Below are 18,519 nucleotides of genomic sequence, written 5' to 3'. Positions count from 1 at the left end.
TTGGCATGTCGCCTAGGATCCTTTGAAACTTCTACAGCTGCATCATTGAGAGCATCTTGATCAGCTGCATCACTGTCTGGTACGGCAGCACTACTGCTATGGACCACAAGCGCCTCCAGAGAGTGGTAAAGACTGTGGAGAAGATCACCAGGACTCCACTGCCCTCTCTGCAGAGCATTTACCACTGCAGGGTGCGTAGGAAAGCTGCCTCCATCCTCAAAGACCCCACCCACCCCCAGCACGGACTGTTCACATTCCTACCCTCTGGCCGGAGATTCACAAGTGTGAAATGCAGGACCACTAGACTGAAAAACTCATTCTTTCCCTCTGCCATCAGACTCCTAAACAGCTGACAGGAATTTATTACCAGGAAATACGTCATGTAATGACGTACCGTTGACCTGTACTGTTTAGATTCTCAGTTTGCACATTCACTGTTGACTACTGCACATACAGCTTCCATGTAGCATACATTCTTTTATTATAGTCTTATACATTTTTATTATATCTCTTCATTTGCTGCTTAACCCTTGTGTTCTGTTAAGGATCATAAAGTGCCTTAGATTTTGTGTTACTTATTCATCTACTTTATATTTCATTTGTATTGTGTGGCATTCATGTGGACGGCAAAGTAAGAATTTCATTGTACAGGGAAACATGTTTCCGTACTGTGCATATGACAAATAAACACTTTGACTTTGATAAACCTAATTGCATTTATTTTTCTGTCTTTCTTGCTTTTACTGTAGGTATTGATGGTTATGGTTTCAGTCTTTTTTTGTTCAATCAAATGGCATTGCATGGTGACATTCCAGTATAGAATCAAACACTAAACATCTAGAATATCACGTAAACAAAATTACAGAATAAGGTGTCTGTATTTGCATTAGTGACAGATTGCATCTGTCCATATAAATCAGCTGCTACTCGTCATTATCACGAAAGACAAGTGGAAAGCACATAGATGGCAAAACGACTTTGGCTTATGGTCTGTTTACTCCATCACTTTAAATAGCCCTCTAAGTCTGTCATCTAAATAAGTGGTAGCAGATCTAACTTCACATAAAGAAGGAGCTGATTGTTTGCGAGCCAGCCTAACACTTGTAGAAAAGTTGGCATGGAATGTTTTAGGGGACTGTCTTTGATCCAACTTCAACTCTACTCAGGGAACTAGGAGGAGATAGAGGCACTGTGTGTGTGTGTGTGTGTGTGTGTGTGTGTGTGGATTAGATAATTACAGGAAACATGTTTGAGCCCTGGCAGAACTCTACTGCCACATCCCCTCCGTCTCTACCACCTAACTACCCGAAGTCTAATTCTACTCAAACAAACAGTCACTTGTCTCCAACATAGAACTCATAGCAACAAAATGTACACAGTCACCCACTCTTCTGTGGATACCAAATCCCATTTTAAACAAATAAAACCTTCCACAGAGAGCATGATGTTGTTATGAGTAATCTATAGAAATTGGATAAAACCACTCTCCTTCTATCTTGGAGATCAAGTACCTATAAAAATACACAAATGCTAGAAAAACGAATCATACAATTACCTCCTGTAACTCCAGCATGTAGAGCCACGTTTACATTAGGCTCTCTGAGGTAGTTAAGGATGGCATATTAGTGCATGCGTGTATGGCCATTTTTGTCTCCCTTCATTTCAAGAGAAGAATGGGGCATGGATGGCCCAATGTGAGCATGAAATCATAAGAAATGGAGAAAATACATGCTGTGTAGTGAGTGCTATTGATTTTATCACAAACCCTGGCTTGTCTGAGGTTTCAAAAGTTTTGCTAATACACTACAGACCGCCCTTTCGTCCATCACAACCTGATCATGTGTTAATGAAAAGTTTTTCAGGCTGTTGCAACCCGAAGGAAGTGCACACCTCTGGGCTTGTGGTGCTTAATTTAAATCCTTCACCCTTAACCCCGCTCCCCTGAAGCTCACAGAGAGAAGGTATAGAGAAGCAGTCTGTCAGGTTCAATCAGGTAAAACTGAGTGTGTTTGCGCATGTATGTGTGTAGCCTAGCTGCTGACTGGTGAATTTGAGCAAGTTTTTTTTTCACAGATCTGTGGTTATTCTGATGAGTTTGTGCTTATATTTAGTGGCATGGCTACCATGGTCCAATGCTTCCCTTTTAAAGCAGAATTTCAGATGACCTAAAAGCAAGACTGACAGGGAATGGCAGCTCACCCCAAACTAATGGCTAATAAAGAGACTGGTTCCATTTCCTTGAGATACAATTGCTTCCTAGTAGATGGGACCATAGGCCAGACTGTGTGCATCAAATGCCCTTCCCATCAATCACAAGATCTTTCTCAGAACACATATCCTAGTATTTTCATTAATCCAAAAGCCAAGTGCCTTTACAGATGCCAAATTGGTTTCTCATTTCAGCTGTTAAAAGTAGCCATTAAAGCAGTTTATTGGTACATACTGTTACCTGGGAAGTCAGCTTTGAGCTGCTTGTGTGCTTTTTTATGCCATGTGAACTTTTACTCATAATAACAACAAGATGAGTTGTAATTCAATGACTGACCCAGTGACAGGTATAAGCACAGATGAACTGAGAGAAGTCATACAGTACGTAGGTTCCACATGGGAGGGAGAGATGGGATGGAAAGATAACCTTGCTGCTGCTCTCTTCAAATCTCTTGGGGAAAGTATGAATCAGAAACACATTTCCCTTGGTCATAGGAGCAGTGGGGCCTCAGATACAGGTTACTGAAGCACCTCTTTATTTATCTAACAGACTATTTAACTAGTCAGCTAGTTTCTAGCTACATTGCAAGTTGCTATTGTGCTGCTACAGTTCTTTTGTCTTTTTCTGTATGTATGTGTTGTCTCTTCAGAGCTTTGGCAGCTGAATAGGACCTGGGTGTTCCAGGGAAATGGGGCAGCTCTTCAGCCCCAAACCATGCTGCTGGATGAAGGCCATGAAAGGCTTTATGTTGGGGCCAAGAATGCTCTGTTCTCCCTTAGCCTGGACCACGTTAATACACACTATAGAGAGGTACTTCTGCTTTCACATTTTTCATGCCATGTCGAGGAAGTGAGACATACTGAACTTTTATACCTACGGGGCTATAGGTTAGCCAGGCCTGATATGTGTCTTCAAACAGTAGGTCTGTGTTCATTACAAAGCAGTACTTTAACTGAGTAATGGATTAGTTTGACTTTAACACTAAAGAAGCAGCATAATAACCATGTGAGCTCACTGGAGCAATGTATCATATTTTCAAGAATATTGCAGTGGAGAAAATTATTGGTTGGTCAACCTAACTATGTGTGTACAAAGGTTTCACAATTTATTTGATTTAGTTTAGAGTGAGACATCATTGTAAATGCAATATGAGCTTAAATGTGTTTCCTTTCAGATCCAGTGGGCCAGTACAGAATCTCAGATAGAGGAGTGCTTGATGAAGGGGAGGGAAAAGGTAAGGGTCACCCTCTAACTGGCAGTAAGGATGATAAGTAATTATTGATTTTCAAGACCAAAGTACAAATGAACAGATGGCCATATGTATAAACTTGTAATTTAAAGTTGACACTGTAATTTATACTTTATAATTCATTTATCATATAGATAGATCCATCATAGAAACAGACGCAGTCGTTATGTGTGAAGTGATGTCACTGTGCTCATTAACCTTCGCTTAACAAGGAGAACTGATGATATTGATGATGCAGTGAAATGACATCATTCCATGAAACCACTTGGCCTCAGTCTTTCCTCATGAGGCCTGATTGACTTACTCACCCCACCATCTCTGCTTAAACTTTGTATCCCCTCCAACAGCCAGAATGTGCAAACTACATCAAGGTTTTGCAGCAGTACAACAAGACACATTTGCTGGTCTGTGGAACAGGAGCATTTAATCCCATATGTGCCCTGGTCAGAGTGGGACATACCGGACAGGTGAGACCCAAGGACTGAATTAGAGTTTGGTTTACAGTGGTATTTCAAAGGCTTCCTTCTGCCAAAAATCACTTCAAAGTCAAACAGCACTGTAATGATTTCTTGGTCTGTTAACTTATTCTGTATTTCTAGTTTTACTGTTGCTTTTTTGTCTGCTTTGAAATTGTGGTTGGCTTTTGTATGCATCACTTTTTCACTACAAAGGACTAGCAACACAACAGAATATTGTCCCAATTAAAATCTTGCAGGTTTCTTTGTTATACAATTAGCCAAATTTCACATTGTGCACCTCTATAGTAAACCCCTATCTCTATAAATGGCTGTAGCTGGACTGTTCTTCACATTGTTTTGCTAATGTTTTATCCTGAAGCTCCTAGAAATGTTATGACAGCTTGAGCTGTACTTAGCACATGCTACTGTAGTTTCATATATCCTCCTAGCAACAAAGAGTGGTGTGAGGTGGCGATGGAACAAAATACTAAGTGAGTAAGAGAGGGCGAAGTTTTTGTTTTCTTCAGAGGGAGAGGTTTGTTTGGCAATAAGGTTCTCATTTACTTGAAAGAAAATGACACCACTGTCCAGGCAAGCAGGGAGAAAAGGCAGATGCTGCTTTTGTGGGAAGGAGTTTTAAATCAGGAAGGACTCATTTTCTGTTTTCTTACTCTGGGGTCAGTTAAAATATGTATCTCAGCTGCTGTGTGAATAACAGTGTGCATGCAAAATTACCTACATGCATCAATGTGTGTCCGTGCAGATTCTCAGTCATCCAGGTCATAGTAAGCTTTTTTCATGCATCAGTGTGAGCATCTTTCTCTACAGTATGAAACAAATCTCCTAATTGTCAAACATTCCTAGGTACTATAGGTCTGTATGAGGTGTATTTAAAAAAAAAAAAAAACTAAGCTGGGAGAAGGCTTCCACTATGTATTTCAACACTAGTCCAGTAGGTTAACCAGGCCAGTTACATCTTCCAAACAGGAACCATGCTCAACCATCACTCGCATCATTGGAATGCTTATAGAGTGAACAACACTGGTTTATGACTGGCTAGAAAATATCATTTAAATCACCCAGTGTCTTTACAAATCAAATACTGCCAAAATATTTAAATTAGAACAGCCAACATGTCAGAGTACTGCATGTAGAGAATATTGTTCCAACCTATTTTATCTTTTTTTTTTCTTCTAGAGGACACATTATATGATGGATGAGTTTAAACTTGAACCTGACTTTTGTTGCAGTCATATGCAGGGTGGTAGTCACAGCACAATAGGGTTCCATAGCTGCTCGTAAATCAATATGTGACATCCACTCTGATCTGCCAGTGACATTCATAAACACTGTGGTGACCCATAACATATGAGCTTGTATAGGCAGCTGAGGTCTTTGTACGTAGAGTATGAATGTATGCTGTGCGCCTTCAAAATCAGAAAACTAAAAATGAACTCACTCTGATATTAGAGCTGTGCATAGTTGGTTATAGATGCTAGTCTCTCATTTGGTCATCCATCACTCCTTGTCTCAGCTATCTTCCTTCCTCCTTCTCATCCATCATTTTTGGATCCCTCATCTCTCTAATTTGTATCTATCTATCCTCAAATAAGCTCCTGGGGTTTGTCTGAATGTCAACTTTTTGCCTGGATACAGCATTTGAGCATGTGCATTTGGCATTTAAAATGCATGCATATTTATGTGAGAATAACTTTGTGCATGTGTCTGTTTTGGATGTTTTCTTCAGGACAAGCTGTTTGCTCTTCAAGAAGACAGTATTATGAGCGGCAGAGGACGCTGTCCTTATGACCCCAACAGTCCCTGTGCATCTATACTCTCTAGTAAGACACTGCTCACTCCTCATCTTACCATTAACTGAGTTAAAAGAATAACTGTGAGACTACAATGTGTTTTCATTTCAGTTGAATGAATATATAGAATGCAATTCCACATTGAAGAGGTTTGCTCACTTTGGTGACCTCTAGCCAGTCAATACTGCCACCTTGTGGTCTTTTTTTCATGTCAGTATTATAATCAGTGAAATAAGGAGCTGTCATTTTAATACGTTATGCATTTTTGGCTGTTTGTGCACATACATTAGGAGGAGAACTGTACATTAGCCTGTACACTGACTACTGGGAGAATGATGGTGCTTTGTGTCGACTTAACAACCAGACCTACACACGCACCGAAAGAGATGACAGGCAGCAGCTGAATGGTTGGTGTACATTACATCTCATCTCACTTTAAATGCAAAGGAATGCAAATAGATACAATATATCTGGAAACAAACCTGAGAGTGTTCAATAAACAATCCATAATATAAATGTTGTGCACATATGTTTCTACCCAAACATATTGTTTGATTGAAAATCAAATAATAAATATTCCTCCCATAAAACATTTCTTTATCGGTACAGTTTGGTACAGTTTTTTTCTTTAATATTTCACTCCAGGCCTTTTCTTACATATTATTTTTCCTACAGAGCCTAAATTTGTGGGGTCAGCAGTTATTCCTGACAATGATGACAGGGATGATGATAAAGTTTACTTCTTCTTTACTGAGCGAGAAACGGATGCAGAGGGAGTGAACAAGGCCGTCTATACCCGCATCGGGCGAGTTTGTGCGGTGAGAATGCAAATGCTGTAGCAACATCTCTGGGCATAATCCAGTCAGATCACCTGCCTGTGCAGTCACAATTTATATCTGTCTTCATCTTTCAGAATGACCAAGGAGGACAAAGAATGCTGGTGAATAGATGGAGTTCTTTCCTGAAAGCCCGTCTTATCTGCTCTGTGGCTGGACAAAATGGGATTGACACGCATTTTGATGATCTTGGTAGGGCTATATTTTATCTTTTACAATTATTTATTGACATTATTTATTGTTAAGCATTCAGTTTTTATGCTTTAGTAGTTACTGTCTACTGTATATAGGGTAAATTCTGCATTTCATATTTCAGAGGATGTGTTCATTCTGAAGAACAGGGATGGGAAAAACCCAGAAATCTTTGGCCTCTTCAGCACTACAAGGTGAGCAGAGGATGACATCAGCATTTCATTATACAGTCACAATTTTGTAATCCATGAAATCACTAATAAAACCTTCCCTTGCAGCGCGGTGTTTAAAGGCTATGCTGTGTGTATCTATCATATGGATGACATTAGAGCAGCCTTTAATGGTCCATTTGCTTATCGAGAGAGACCCAACCATCACTGGACACCTTATGAGGACAGAGTCCCATACCCTCGACCTGGATCTGTGAGTTTTAAAGCCTGAGTAAAACAATGTTGATGAAAAGTAATTCCCTGAGGCACCAACATTTAGAATTCACATCACTCTTGTTTGTCTGTGTCTATGACAGATGTCCTCTGAAAGGGCATGTAGGACAGCTTAGATTCATGTCAACGGTGTCATAGCTACCTCAGCAGGTCTCACAGGGACAGTCGGAGTCAGATTAAAACACACTGGCTTTTCTTCAACAAATCTGGACAATTTTTGTATCTATTTCTACTCCTTTCTCTCTCTGTTTCTGTCATGCCATCTCTTTAACAGTGTGCCAGTAAAGTGAATGGCGGTGGCTTTTCGAGTTCTAAGGAGTTCCCAGATGAAGTTTTGCGGTTTGTGCGTTCTCATCCTGTGATGTATCATCCAGTCCTTCCCCAGCACCGTAGACCTGTCTTGCTACAGACAGAGCCCGGCAGGAGGAGGCTGACCCAGCTTGCTGTGGACAGAGTCCACGCCCAGGATGGACACTACCATGTTCTGTACATTGGCACTGGTATACACACTGAACAATGATTCCTTTTGTGATTCAGAATAACAGATGTCTGCAGCACGATACAGAACATCAGAGTAAAAGTTCAAATAGTTCACAATAATTGGTGCAGCACATGTGGGTGTGGCAAGGTCTGATATGACAGGAGACTGAGAAGAGTGAGGTCACAAGTAAAGACAGGCAGGGAATGAATGACTGACTGAATGGAACAAGACAGAACACATACTGTATTGTGCTTAACCCAGTCGTGCATGATTCTTGGCCAAATGTGCGTGTTGTGAAAATAAAGAATTTTACCCCTAATCTTCTGTGCGGACAACAACATATAACATTAATGCCTTTTTTCAATAGATGACTCAGTGGTGTTAAAAGTTATCACAATCTATAACAAAGACACAGACACTATGGAGGAGGTGCTGCTGGAAGAGCTGCAAGTATTCAAGGTATCTCATTTTTAGCTACAAAATGTGAAAGCAAAGTGGACTGTGTAAACTACCAGTTGTGAAATTTAAAAATTCTGCATTTACAGTCTGATAGTCCATTATTGCTGCTATTACACAACAAGAAGCAATGTTTCAAAAACACTGAATGCTAACTTGTGTCCTTTCAATCATCAGAGGGGCACAGGTATGATTGTGCAGCCAGCCTGATGAGCGATTTTCAAAATGATTTGCATATATATCATTTCTGCTTAAATCAGTTACATTTGAAAGTTAATCTGCAAGCGGTGGCTGTTGCCATTTTAATTGAGAACTGATTTGCGATGGATAGAAGCATGACAGGAGGCCTCCAGAGATAAATCACTATATGATAACTATATTTTCATACTGCTTGATGAAAAACTGACTCAGTTTCATTTATAAATAACAATAAACCTTTTCATATTTGCAGGTGCCAGTCCCAATAAGAGAGATCATAATATCACCTAAACGAGTAAGAGGAGCATCTCAATCCCTATTTCTGCAATTCTGTTGTTTAACCACAAGATGATAACATTGCAACACTTTGCATTACTTTGTGATTGATAAGGTTTAGATGTACAGTACTGTAATGTACTTGGGACTATGTAACACAGTTGGATGAGGTATAGACAGAAAACATATGCATGAAATGTGTTTCCAATTAAATGGTGTCTTGATATTAATGATTCGTGTTGTTGACACTACAGCAACAGCTGTATGTTGGGTCAGAAGTGGGTGTGGCCCAGGTCAGGCTGCATCAGTGTGACCTCTATGGCTCTGAATGTGCTGATTGTTGTCTGGCCAGAGACCCCTACTGTGCCTGGGATGGTCTCACCTGCTCCAGATTCTACCCTGCTGGAGTCTACACCAAGAGGTAACAACATGCACATTTTGAGACATCTTTTTCCCCTGCAGATGTGTGTGTGTGTGTGTGTGGGTGGGTGTATGTGTGTGATATCAGTTGTTCACACCTTTACCAATACACTTCTGTTCAATTATAGCAGCTTACCCTGAATGTCACAGTGCTCTGAGGAGGTTGGTTTGCCAAGTCATTAGCACAGGCCCTGGGAGACATGACAACCAGGTGTTATGTAATCCCTATCAGTATGCACCAACCACCTCCCCTCCTCCTTTTTTATTTTTCTCTCTTTCTGAATCTTCTTTCTCTCTCACTTTCCCTTCATTCATGTCTCACATTTTCATCACATGTTCAAAATTACTCTCTCTTCGCTTTTCCATTACAGCAGACGATTCAGGCGGCAGGATGTTCGCCATGGCAACGCCATCCAGCTGTGCAATGGGCTTCAAATTGATGGTTAGTGTATTAAATGACTGTGTGATGTGTGTGTGCATGGGGATGTTGTGTATATTTACTGGCATTGCTAATTTTTTTCAGATAAATACCGTATACAAGTAAGGAAATGATGCAGTTCTTCAAAATTACAAGACTAAAAAAAAAAAAAAAAAGAACTCTCATTGCATTTGGAGCTTAGAGAGGTTAGTGCTCCTCTACTGTGGCAGCAGATTTGCTTCACCGTGTTTTATGATATGCATGTGCACAGATGAACAATGGCACAGAGCTGAGGAGAAGCTGGTGTACGGTGTCGAGAGCAACAGCACTTTACTAGAATGTGTCCCTCGTTCACTTCAGGCCAAAGTGCTTTGGTTCTTACAGGAAGGGGGAGAAAAACATCAAGTGAGTCTGATGCACAAATGCATGCCTTAAAATGCTGTTTGATGCTGAGAACTGTTTATCCATTCAAATATCTTTGGTTTGACTTACATGTGAAATTTCCTTTGCCACCTCAGTGCAATTGAGATGAACAGAATTTCATTTACTGTATGGTGCTTTATGATGGCATTTGTGGGTTGTCCTAAGTAAATACACAAAATCTCTTTTGAGATGTTGTTTGGCATTGGAATTAAATTCCTACCTAACATTTAAATTGATTTTTTTTCTCCATGTAGCTTCAAAGTGATGAGCGGGTTATCGTGACCTCCCACGGGCTGCTGTTCTTACGTGTGAGAAGCTCAGATGCTGGTGTGTACATGTGCCAGACTGTGGAACACGGATACGTGCACACATTATTACGTATCATGCTACATGTGCTCGTAGGGGAGAGGGTGGAGTTAGCAATCTACAAGGCTAATCATGGGGAGGAAGAAAAAAGTGCAACTCCATGCTCATCCTCCATGGGCCCCCCACCAGGCCCCAGCATCAGCCCCAGATCCATAGCGCCATCTTCAGTCCCAGGTCCACACTCCAGGATGTGGTATAAGGAGTTTCTCCAGCTGATTGGCTACGGTGACGCCCAGAGAGTAGAAGAGTACTGTGAGAGAGTGTGGTGCTCTGATAAAAAACGTAAAAAAGCCAAAAGGAAGTATGTTCCTCAGGGAGGTGAGAAGAGAGGGAAAGGGAGGGGAGAGGAGAACTCCCACCGAGCGCCCAGGCACACCTTGGTCACCTGAGGAGAACAGAGACTGACTGCACACACACACATATGCGCACACACACAAATTCTAAAGGTCAGACTCATTCAGTGTTTGCACGATGTAAAAGGTTTTCACTTTGCTTTCAACCAGAGCAGTAACAATAAAACAACAGTAGCAGACTGTCAAGCTATTGTACCTACATTTATCACTAAATAGTTTGACTGTGTTGATTTTCTTTATTTAAAAAAAAAACAGCATTTTGCCTTTTTGTGTTGTGTACACTGATTATATAGTGCAGATCCAGGGTAAATGCCCCAAATATCTGTCAGTGCAGAGCAAAGCGGAGGCTCTGGGTCAAGATGGATGACTTATTTAGTGACATTGCCTCTGATCTGAAGAGGCAGAACATGACAGCTTCTGTGCGCTGACCCAGCCATCAGTCCAAGGCACACTGCTCCACTAAACCTCTGCTCCACCTTTCATTCTAAATATGACTCTTACTGTACTTATCTACCTGTGTTATGCAGGAAAACATGTACTGTACTTTAAAAGTGATGGCCTTCTTTTCTTTATTGGTACTATGATAACTTATTTCCTTGATTTCTACTTTAGGTTCTGTAGTTTCTTAGATGTCATAAACTGGAAAAGTATAGTGCTGTTGTTTTTTTTGTACAGTGAAAAATCTTTTGAGCTTTATGATGATGCTAATTTGATTACAATGTGGTCATGGCTGTGGTGTGCATGGTTATGGCCACTACAGTGAGATTCAACATTTAATTATATCTATGTGCTCAATGAAAACAATAACTATTTAAGCATTTGTAAAACCTGTTAGAATTGATAAAAAGTGGTCCAGTCGATGGATACTATTATTATTGTAGGAGTCTACAATCTACAGTTGTGATCAAATGTACTAACAGTATTGTATGTATTTGATATTGTATTTATCTGAAATTCAGGGTGGTCTTTGTGTGCACATCTGGTAACTATAACTGTGTATTCATAAAGCCATCTCTGCTGGCTGTTTTCCTGTCTCTCTCTCTCTCTCTTTCCTCTGGCAAACTTTACTTACCCCTCATCTCCCTAACCCCCCCACAATGTTGCAGATGGGGTTTATAATTACAGTACCAAACAAACAGCAATAAAGAACATGACGTTTCCCACAGAAGAAAAGGCCAAAATACTGAAAATGTTAGGGTGACCATCCAAGCATGATGAGTCAGCCTCATGAATATTCAGTTATTCTGAGATGACAGAAACATAATTGAGTGTAACAGTGAAATTCCTAGTAGTTTTCTTTCTTTCTTGCTTTCTTGGCCTTACATCATCACTCATCATCATATTCCTCAGCTAAGACTCAAATTGAAAATGTGTCTGCTGTAGATGTTATAAATACCTACCATTAAAAAAGGGACTGTTCTTCCTCAGTGTTACCTCTGTAGTTTAGCCAGAAGTAATGGCTGTGCATGTGCAGACACACACTCATATTGCATATTGAGAAACTGAGCCAATAAAGTGGACAGAAAGCTATAGTTATGTACATAGATTAAAACATGAATAAATAAACTGAGATTTAGTTTCATAATTATGTATTTTATATTTCATCAGACAAGTAAATATAAAATTTTAAAAGTTGCTTTGCTTCCTCAAGGTATGGTGTGCGCCATATAATGGTGAAATGCAGGTAACTTAACTCCTGAATTTAGCATTTAGAAGCACCATGTATTGTGCACATTTGAATAATGGTTTATAACACACTGTAATGTAGTTTTAAAAGGCCGATTTTAAGCATTTATTACACAATATCTGTTAACAATTATAACATCAATGAAGAAGTATTTTATATTGTTACAAATTCATTTACTATAGTAAAATTGTTGGAAAAATTATATTTGACATATACATTTATAAAGATTTTCAGTACATCTGCTTACATCTACATTATAGTATGTTATCTAAACTACTTTATGTGAAAAGACCTTTACTCCACATGGCTACCATAGCAACAGGCTGGCTCTTCTCTCTCTGCCAGGTTTTACCACTGTTACTCTGGCCCCTGGGTCCCTCTAGCCAATGGTTCCTGTAGCCACTCATATGTCATACTATAATGTATGTATGTATGGTCCAGTCAGTTAACATCTTCTGTGGTAGTGAGGCTGGCATTTGCCTGCTAGATGGAGCTTCTGATCCCACAGATGGATCTCATCTGATCGGCTTTGGGAAACAGATGTAAAAACAGAGCTTTAATCTGGTTTAGGGAGTATTTCAATGTTCAAAAGGGCAATTTCATGAAATAAAATGCCAGGAATCCATTTGCTGATCTACAAAGGGATAAAAAGGTCAAATGCTAAACATACTGCTGTACATGCTTCTGTCCCTGTGTGAAGATGGCAAAGCTAATTCTTTTCTTCTGTTTCCACATTTCATTTTTTTCTGCATTTTCAGTGTCTGCACAGTGTTGTTCCTATCACTGGCCAATGCACCAGAATGTGTTTTTACAAGTGGAAATGTCAGCGAGGGAATAGGAGGTAGTAGTAAATGAATGGTAGAGGTGAAACAATAAATGAACCTCTAAGAGACAGTAACAGTACATATGTTATCAGTGTGCACAGTAGGTTATCCTGTATGTGTATGTGTACATGTATATGTTTGTGAAATTTCTGATTTTCTTAGCTTTAATAGTTATATCTGTGTAAAGGAGGATCATGAACAGACTTCTTGCTTTCTTTTCCCCATAATTTTGTGTTTAAATGCATCTCACTTTCATACTATTCACTTCATATTCACTTCATAAACTAGTTTTATCTTGACATGCAAGCTGCAGATTACAGCCTCTGAAAAACAAATTGTATTCTAGATTAATTTTTTTCAGCCTTCATTCAAGTTCTCTTTATAGCACTCAGTGGTGCTGCTTTTAATATTTCCATATAAATCACCTTGTTGGACTTTCTCAAATCTATGACAATTTTATCATCATTTATAGTGTGATCAAACAAGCCTTCACTTTTATGTTTAAATGTTCTTGGCACAAAGATGCAGCGAGTGAAGGTTAAACATCAGGCACAGTCCTTTTCATATCAACAAGTGAACCGATAAGTGAACGGGGGCTATTATCAGTGGCTGCACAGGTAGCTGCGTACATAACAGGGTGGTACAAAAGAACTCCAATTTTAAAGTGAGGTGTATATTTGTCACCGATAAACATGATGACAACATACACACAGAGTTAAATATGCATACAGAAAATAGATAAAGGAACCTGAAATAATACAGGTAACAAAACACAGCAGTGTGTCAACATGCATTATGTGTTATCTTGCTGGTACAGCTGTCACTGAAGTACAGAATTCAGTATAACAACCAGCAGCAAGAGAGGCTGAACTGACCACTAGAAAATGTAATTTTGTGTTATTTATAGTTTAGTGTTATTCATTTTTTGTGCATAATCATTGTTTTTAACCCAAATATGTCTGACAAAAGCATATACAGTACGGCAGTTATGCAACTTAATAAAAAAATCAGTTCTTTCATTTAACATCGCTCACTCAACTAAATGTTTGTGTGCCTCTTCTTGATCCCATGGAGGAGTTTGTACTGTAAAAAGATGCCTACCACACATTATTCTGTAATGTTTCTCACAGCTCACATATCTTATATCAGAGAAGAGGTCTAGAGAGGACATCTGAGAGAAAGATGGGAAGTGTAGATCATCTGGCTTTTTCCTTCTACAGATAGCCAAGGGAAAGCAGAGAACCAAACTGAGTCTGAAGTGAGTAAAAAGGAGAAGTTGAGGGGAAAAAAAGAGTTGTGAGATGCAAACAGATGCCCTAAAATATGGTGAACAATGTCAGACAGGTGTAAGTGAGCAATCACAACTACACAAAATAAATAATAAAGGTTCAATGTCATGTGTTTTTATTTTGGAAACACATTTGCACATTTCATGTCTGAAAATAAAACCATCTGTGCAACTTTGTGTAAATGTTTATATTTGCATGCATTAAAATAAAATCTAGGTGTAGTCACAGCCTTTGTGTCCCCGTGGGGGCTGTTTTTTCCCCTCTAGCCCATCTCTTTATCCCTACATCTTTCTCACTACATCACTCTGGCATTTACACTGTGGCAGCCCCAACAGCTGGCCAACGCTTTTAACAGCAAACAGCACAGGCAGTCAAGCAGCACATAGGTATATTGGCCCTACATGCTGGGGATAACAGGAATGAGCCAATATCAGAAAGTGTAGCACTATATACAAAAGGCTATATCACAATACGACACAGTTTTACTTAAGGATCACTTCCAGAAGCTTGACTATAAATATAAGGACATGAAATCTGAAGTTCTCCTCTCTGTAGTATACTATCAGGACTTCCTTTACCATTTTGCTGGAGATCCCAAAAGATTTTAAAGCCAAGGACCTTGAATATTCAAGGCCTTGTGTTTGATCAAGTAAGCACATGCTGTAGGCAACCATGCCTGCGGCACTGGGCGGTGTTAAATGTTGACTGAGTTGTTCTACTTGTCTAATCAAAATGCCTACCTAACCTAATATAATCGCTCTAAAAAACAGATGACATCTGTGATATATAGCTGCCCACACTGTAGAGAGTAGGCACAAGCACAAAGCATAAGACAGCATTTTACCCAACTGTGAATTGGCCATGGGCAACAGCTGAGGTGCACTGAGAGAACATGCTTGAGGCTGTAAGAAACCAACATATGCTGCAAATGCAAAGACAGACTCCTTCCACAGAAAATAGTAAGGATTTATAGAAGTTATCTGATTAAAAATATTAAGAAGACTGCTCACGCTTTAAGACATTTTTAGCATCTTTCTTCAAAGCATCTTATAGAGTGCTAATTCTTTGTAATTTCTCATATGTAATACATCACTGATTAACTCTAAGCATTACATATATGACTCTGCAGTTTAGGCTACGTGGAACACTACAGTAGTTAGGACGGTCTGCACATAAAAAGACTTCAAATGTCCATATTCATAAATAAGATCACTAGAACTTATACTTGTATTTAGTACTACGTGTTGGAGATTTAAATGAATTAAATTCTCCCACTGTCCCTCAGCCAAAATGTTTGTATTTGCACAATCATTCAGAGCTGGCAGCATTTCATGAAAACAAAACACATTAGTTATGAAGTTAATTCCTTCAATGAAATGATTTGTATTACAAAGTTAGCAGGTATTGTATTTTTCTTTGTCTTTGGCCTATTTCAAAATGATGTGACAGTGAAAATAAACAGACTTTCAGCAGAACTGCTAGTTATCTGTCATATTTATGTGAAATATTACAGTAGGGAGGATCATTGCTTATTTTAATGTCTATGACAAATATATTGTGCTTTTTGTTTGTTTGTTTTTCAGTTCTTTTTTTTACCCCATTCAGTTATGGCTACCTGGGTTCCAGCATTGCACATTTGCATATCAAATTCAAATCACATATAATTTTTCTAATTTCAGCGACACTGTTATTCATGAATACATACATTAAGTGGAGGTAGATCATATCACTGGACTGAAACATGTTTGAACATTGGGTATTGTTATTGCTACTTTTAGTAAAAGAGTAAAAAACATTAAAAATGCATGAAATGTTTATAAAGAATATATGAATGATGATGCACAAACTTGGCCTATGCAGTAGGCCAGGGTATTATGCAAACATCTGAAAAATACTGTAGAAGAGCATGGGCTTGACACATGTTTATGGATAGATCTTTACCTAGGAACTGCTTTTTAACTTATTTAGCAACCCAACCAGTTAATATTGAAGTGGGAGATATGCTTTATTCAGGTGTACATTTATGGCAGTTTCACTTGAAGCTGAGCTGCATAAATCTGAGAAAATTATCCTCAAAATTAACTGTTCAAACATTTTATGAGCCACTTTTTTCAGTGAATGCATCAGGAACCAATAACAGCAACGTGTGTGTATGTGTGTGTGTGTATATTACAGCAGCAGGCAGTTGGGAGCCTGCTAGTGAATATTTGATGAGAGAATGGATCCTTTCCCTGTGCTGGCTGAGTAAAGTCTGCATACGTAGCCACACACACGAACACACACAGATACATACACCAGGTGGTACAGTTTCTCTGCTGGTCCACAGCCTTACATCAAGCAGGGGCCAGTGAAAGTGATCTGATACTTCAAAACCCGCTGATGAAAAGCACATCAGAAAGTGATGCCTCTTATTTTCCACGTTCTCCATCTTAGAGATCCTTGGGGCACAGGCTCAGCCACACAGGCAAGGTCATATTCTCTTTTTCACTTGGAACTTTCAAGTGCCTGAGAGGAATATTAACACAGAGTCAGATACTAGTTGAGAAACTGAGCAGTTACAAGGGCAGCACTACATTCATTTATATGCAACTTTACCACTATTTGTAGCATTCCCATACTGGTATTATTTTATCTGGTATTTGTGAGTTTTATCCCATTTCTATAAACCTTTTTAGAGGTTTAATAGATTTTCTGCTGTGTGGTACTGCATTATACATTTTCCAAATGATAGTTAAAGCTACAATATGTAACCTTTGGGACTCAAGCCAGTGCTAATGTGAAACTTGAATCAATCTACTTTGCACCACTCAGCTCCCTCTCTCTGCTCCACTACACTCTGCCCAGCCCTTTAGATATTAGTTCTGAAGAAATTACAATAAATTAGAATGCTGCAAATTTTACCAGTCTGCAGAAATCCTTACTACTACATTGCTACCTTTTCTATGTTTGCAGTGTCTGTTAATGTTGGCATCAGGAGCTTGCTAGGCTGTGAGTCAGCCATAGCAATGTCTGATTGGTTAGAAAAAATGAGACTCGCTCCAAAACCTTCACAAGGGAATATATTCTCTGCACTGCTTCAAGGCTGGTCAATGAGCTTGGGTCGCAGGAGTTTTTGACAGTACTTGTACAAATTTGGAGAATACTATACATGTTTCCACAAAAAATATATATATATATATAAAAAAAAACTTACTGTAGCTTTAAGCATTGAGGGGGTGATGCATCTCAGACAACAAATCAATCAAACATTGTTTATTTTGATTGACTAATGAGAGTTTCAATTTGATTGCTGAAGAATTGACCTGAAAATGCTGAAATGGCTGAAATCCATAGCTTGGTGGTTAATGCCACTGACTTTGGTACGACTTCATCATGCCTTTTTGTGTTGTGATCTGCCGCTATATAGAAAATAAAATTAACTTCACCTTCAAGGGGGGGCAGGACACTAATATTGCCCTAATATTGCTGCAAATAAGATACAAAACACTGACACAGTGACATTCATATATCTTTCTCCCAGAGCCTGCAGTCCTACTGGCAGTGCTGGTGTTAGGGCCCTTTATGTACACCAGAGGCCCTCAACTCCATCTCTGGATGGACATGGTCAACACTCCAGAGGAGCCAGTGAAGCTGTGGCACGGATTGGGCAGATACATTTAAGCAACCAAACATGAACAGATCCACAAACACACATGTGCATGTACATAGACACAGATTCAGAAATAGAATAAAAGTGCTCATAAATGTGTTCGTTAGTAAAATGCCTTGAGGCGATTTCCATCTAATAAAAGCATGTCTACATGAAAGGTGTCTTTGTAATTGCATGTGATTTTTACTTCCATTCTAAATAGAATAAATGAATGTATTAACGTTATGGCATTCTCATAATACAGACATTGAAAAATCTACCGTTTCCCCTTAACACATCTGTGGGCAGAATGGTCTCCATCATGCGATTCGGTATCAAGCTGTTATAATATATTAATGGAACATACAAGGGTTGAATTTAGCTTATTGTCATAATCCGTCCTAATGGTGTTTGTGTCTGGTTTGGCACCATGAAGATAAACGAGAACACTCTATTGGAGGGACACAAAGTTGTGTTGGTTTCTTATAATGCAAAGCACGTG

The 18,519-nt window shown here is 39.2% G+C and overlaps 1 protein-coding gene across 1 annotated transcript in view; it reads left to right on the top strand.

The window, feature by feature from the left end:
* The window catches only part of sema3e (sema domain, immunoglobulin domain (Ig), short basic domain, secreted, (semaphorin) 3E), a 20,062-nt gene extending 6,234 nt beyond the window's left edge, over window positions 1-13,828 (top strand). Inside the window, exons 2-17 of the mRNA XM_020613454.1 lie at window positions 2,859-3,019; window positions 3,384-3,443; window positions 3,806-3,925; window positions 5,664-5,757; window positions 6,018-6,134; window positions 6,403-6,545; window positions 6,641-6,755; window positions 6,880-6,949; window positions 7,034-7,178; window positions 7,473-7,698; window positions 8,047-8,138; window positions 8,587-8,628; window positions 8,864-9,030; window positions 9,401-9,471; window positions 9,719-9,852; window positions 10,125-13,828. Of these exons, the coding sequence (XP_020469110.1) occupies window positions 2,859-3,019; window positions 3,384-3,443; window positions 3,806-3,925; window positions 5,664-5,757; window positions 6,018-6,134; window positions 6,403-6,545; window positions 6,641-6,755; window positions 6,880-6,949; window positions 7,034-7,178; window positions 7,473-7,698; window positions 8,047-8,138; window positions 8,587-8,628; window positions 8,864-9,030; window positions 9,401-9,471; window positions 9,719-9,852; window positions 10,125-10,625 (2,258 nt within the window). The 3' untranslated portion in view covers window positions 10,626-13,828. The remainder of the gene's footprint in view (window positions 1-2,858; window positions 3,020-3,383; window positions 3,444-3,805; window positions 3,926-5,663; window positions 5,758-6,017; window positions 6,135-6,402; window positions 6,546-6,640; window positions 6,756-6,879; window positions 6,950-7,033; window positions 7,179-7,472; window positions 7,699-8,046; window positions 8,139-8,586; window positions 8,629-8,863; window positions 9,031-9,400; window positions 9,472-9,718; window positions 9,853-10,124) is intronic.
* Window positions 13,829-18,519: the final 4,691 nt, after the last annotated feature.

This window comes from Monopterus albus, unplaced genomic scaffold (genome assembly GCF_001952655.1).
Source record: "Monopterus albus unplaced genomic scaffold, M_albus_1.0 scaffold5.1, whole genome shotgun sequence".
In the NCBI taxonomy this organism is placed as follows: domain Eukaryota; kingdom Metazoa; phylum Chordata; class Actinopteri; order Synbranchiformes; family Synbranchidae; genus Monopterus; species Monopterus albus.
This window is presented reverse-complemented; position numbering and strand designations above follow the sequence as displayed.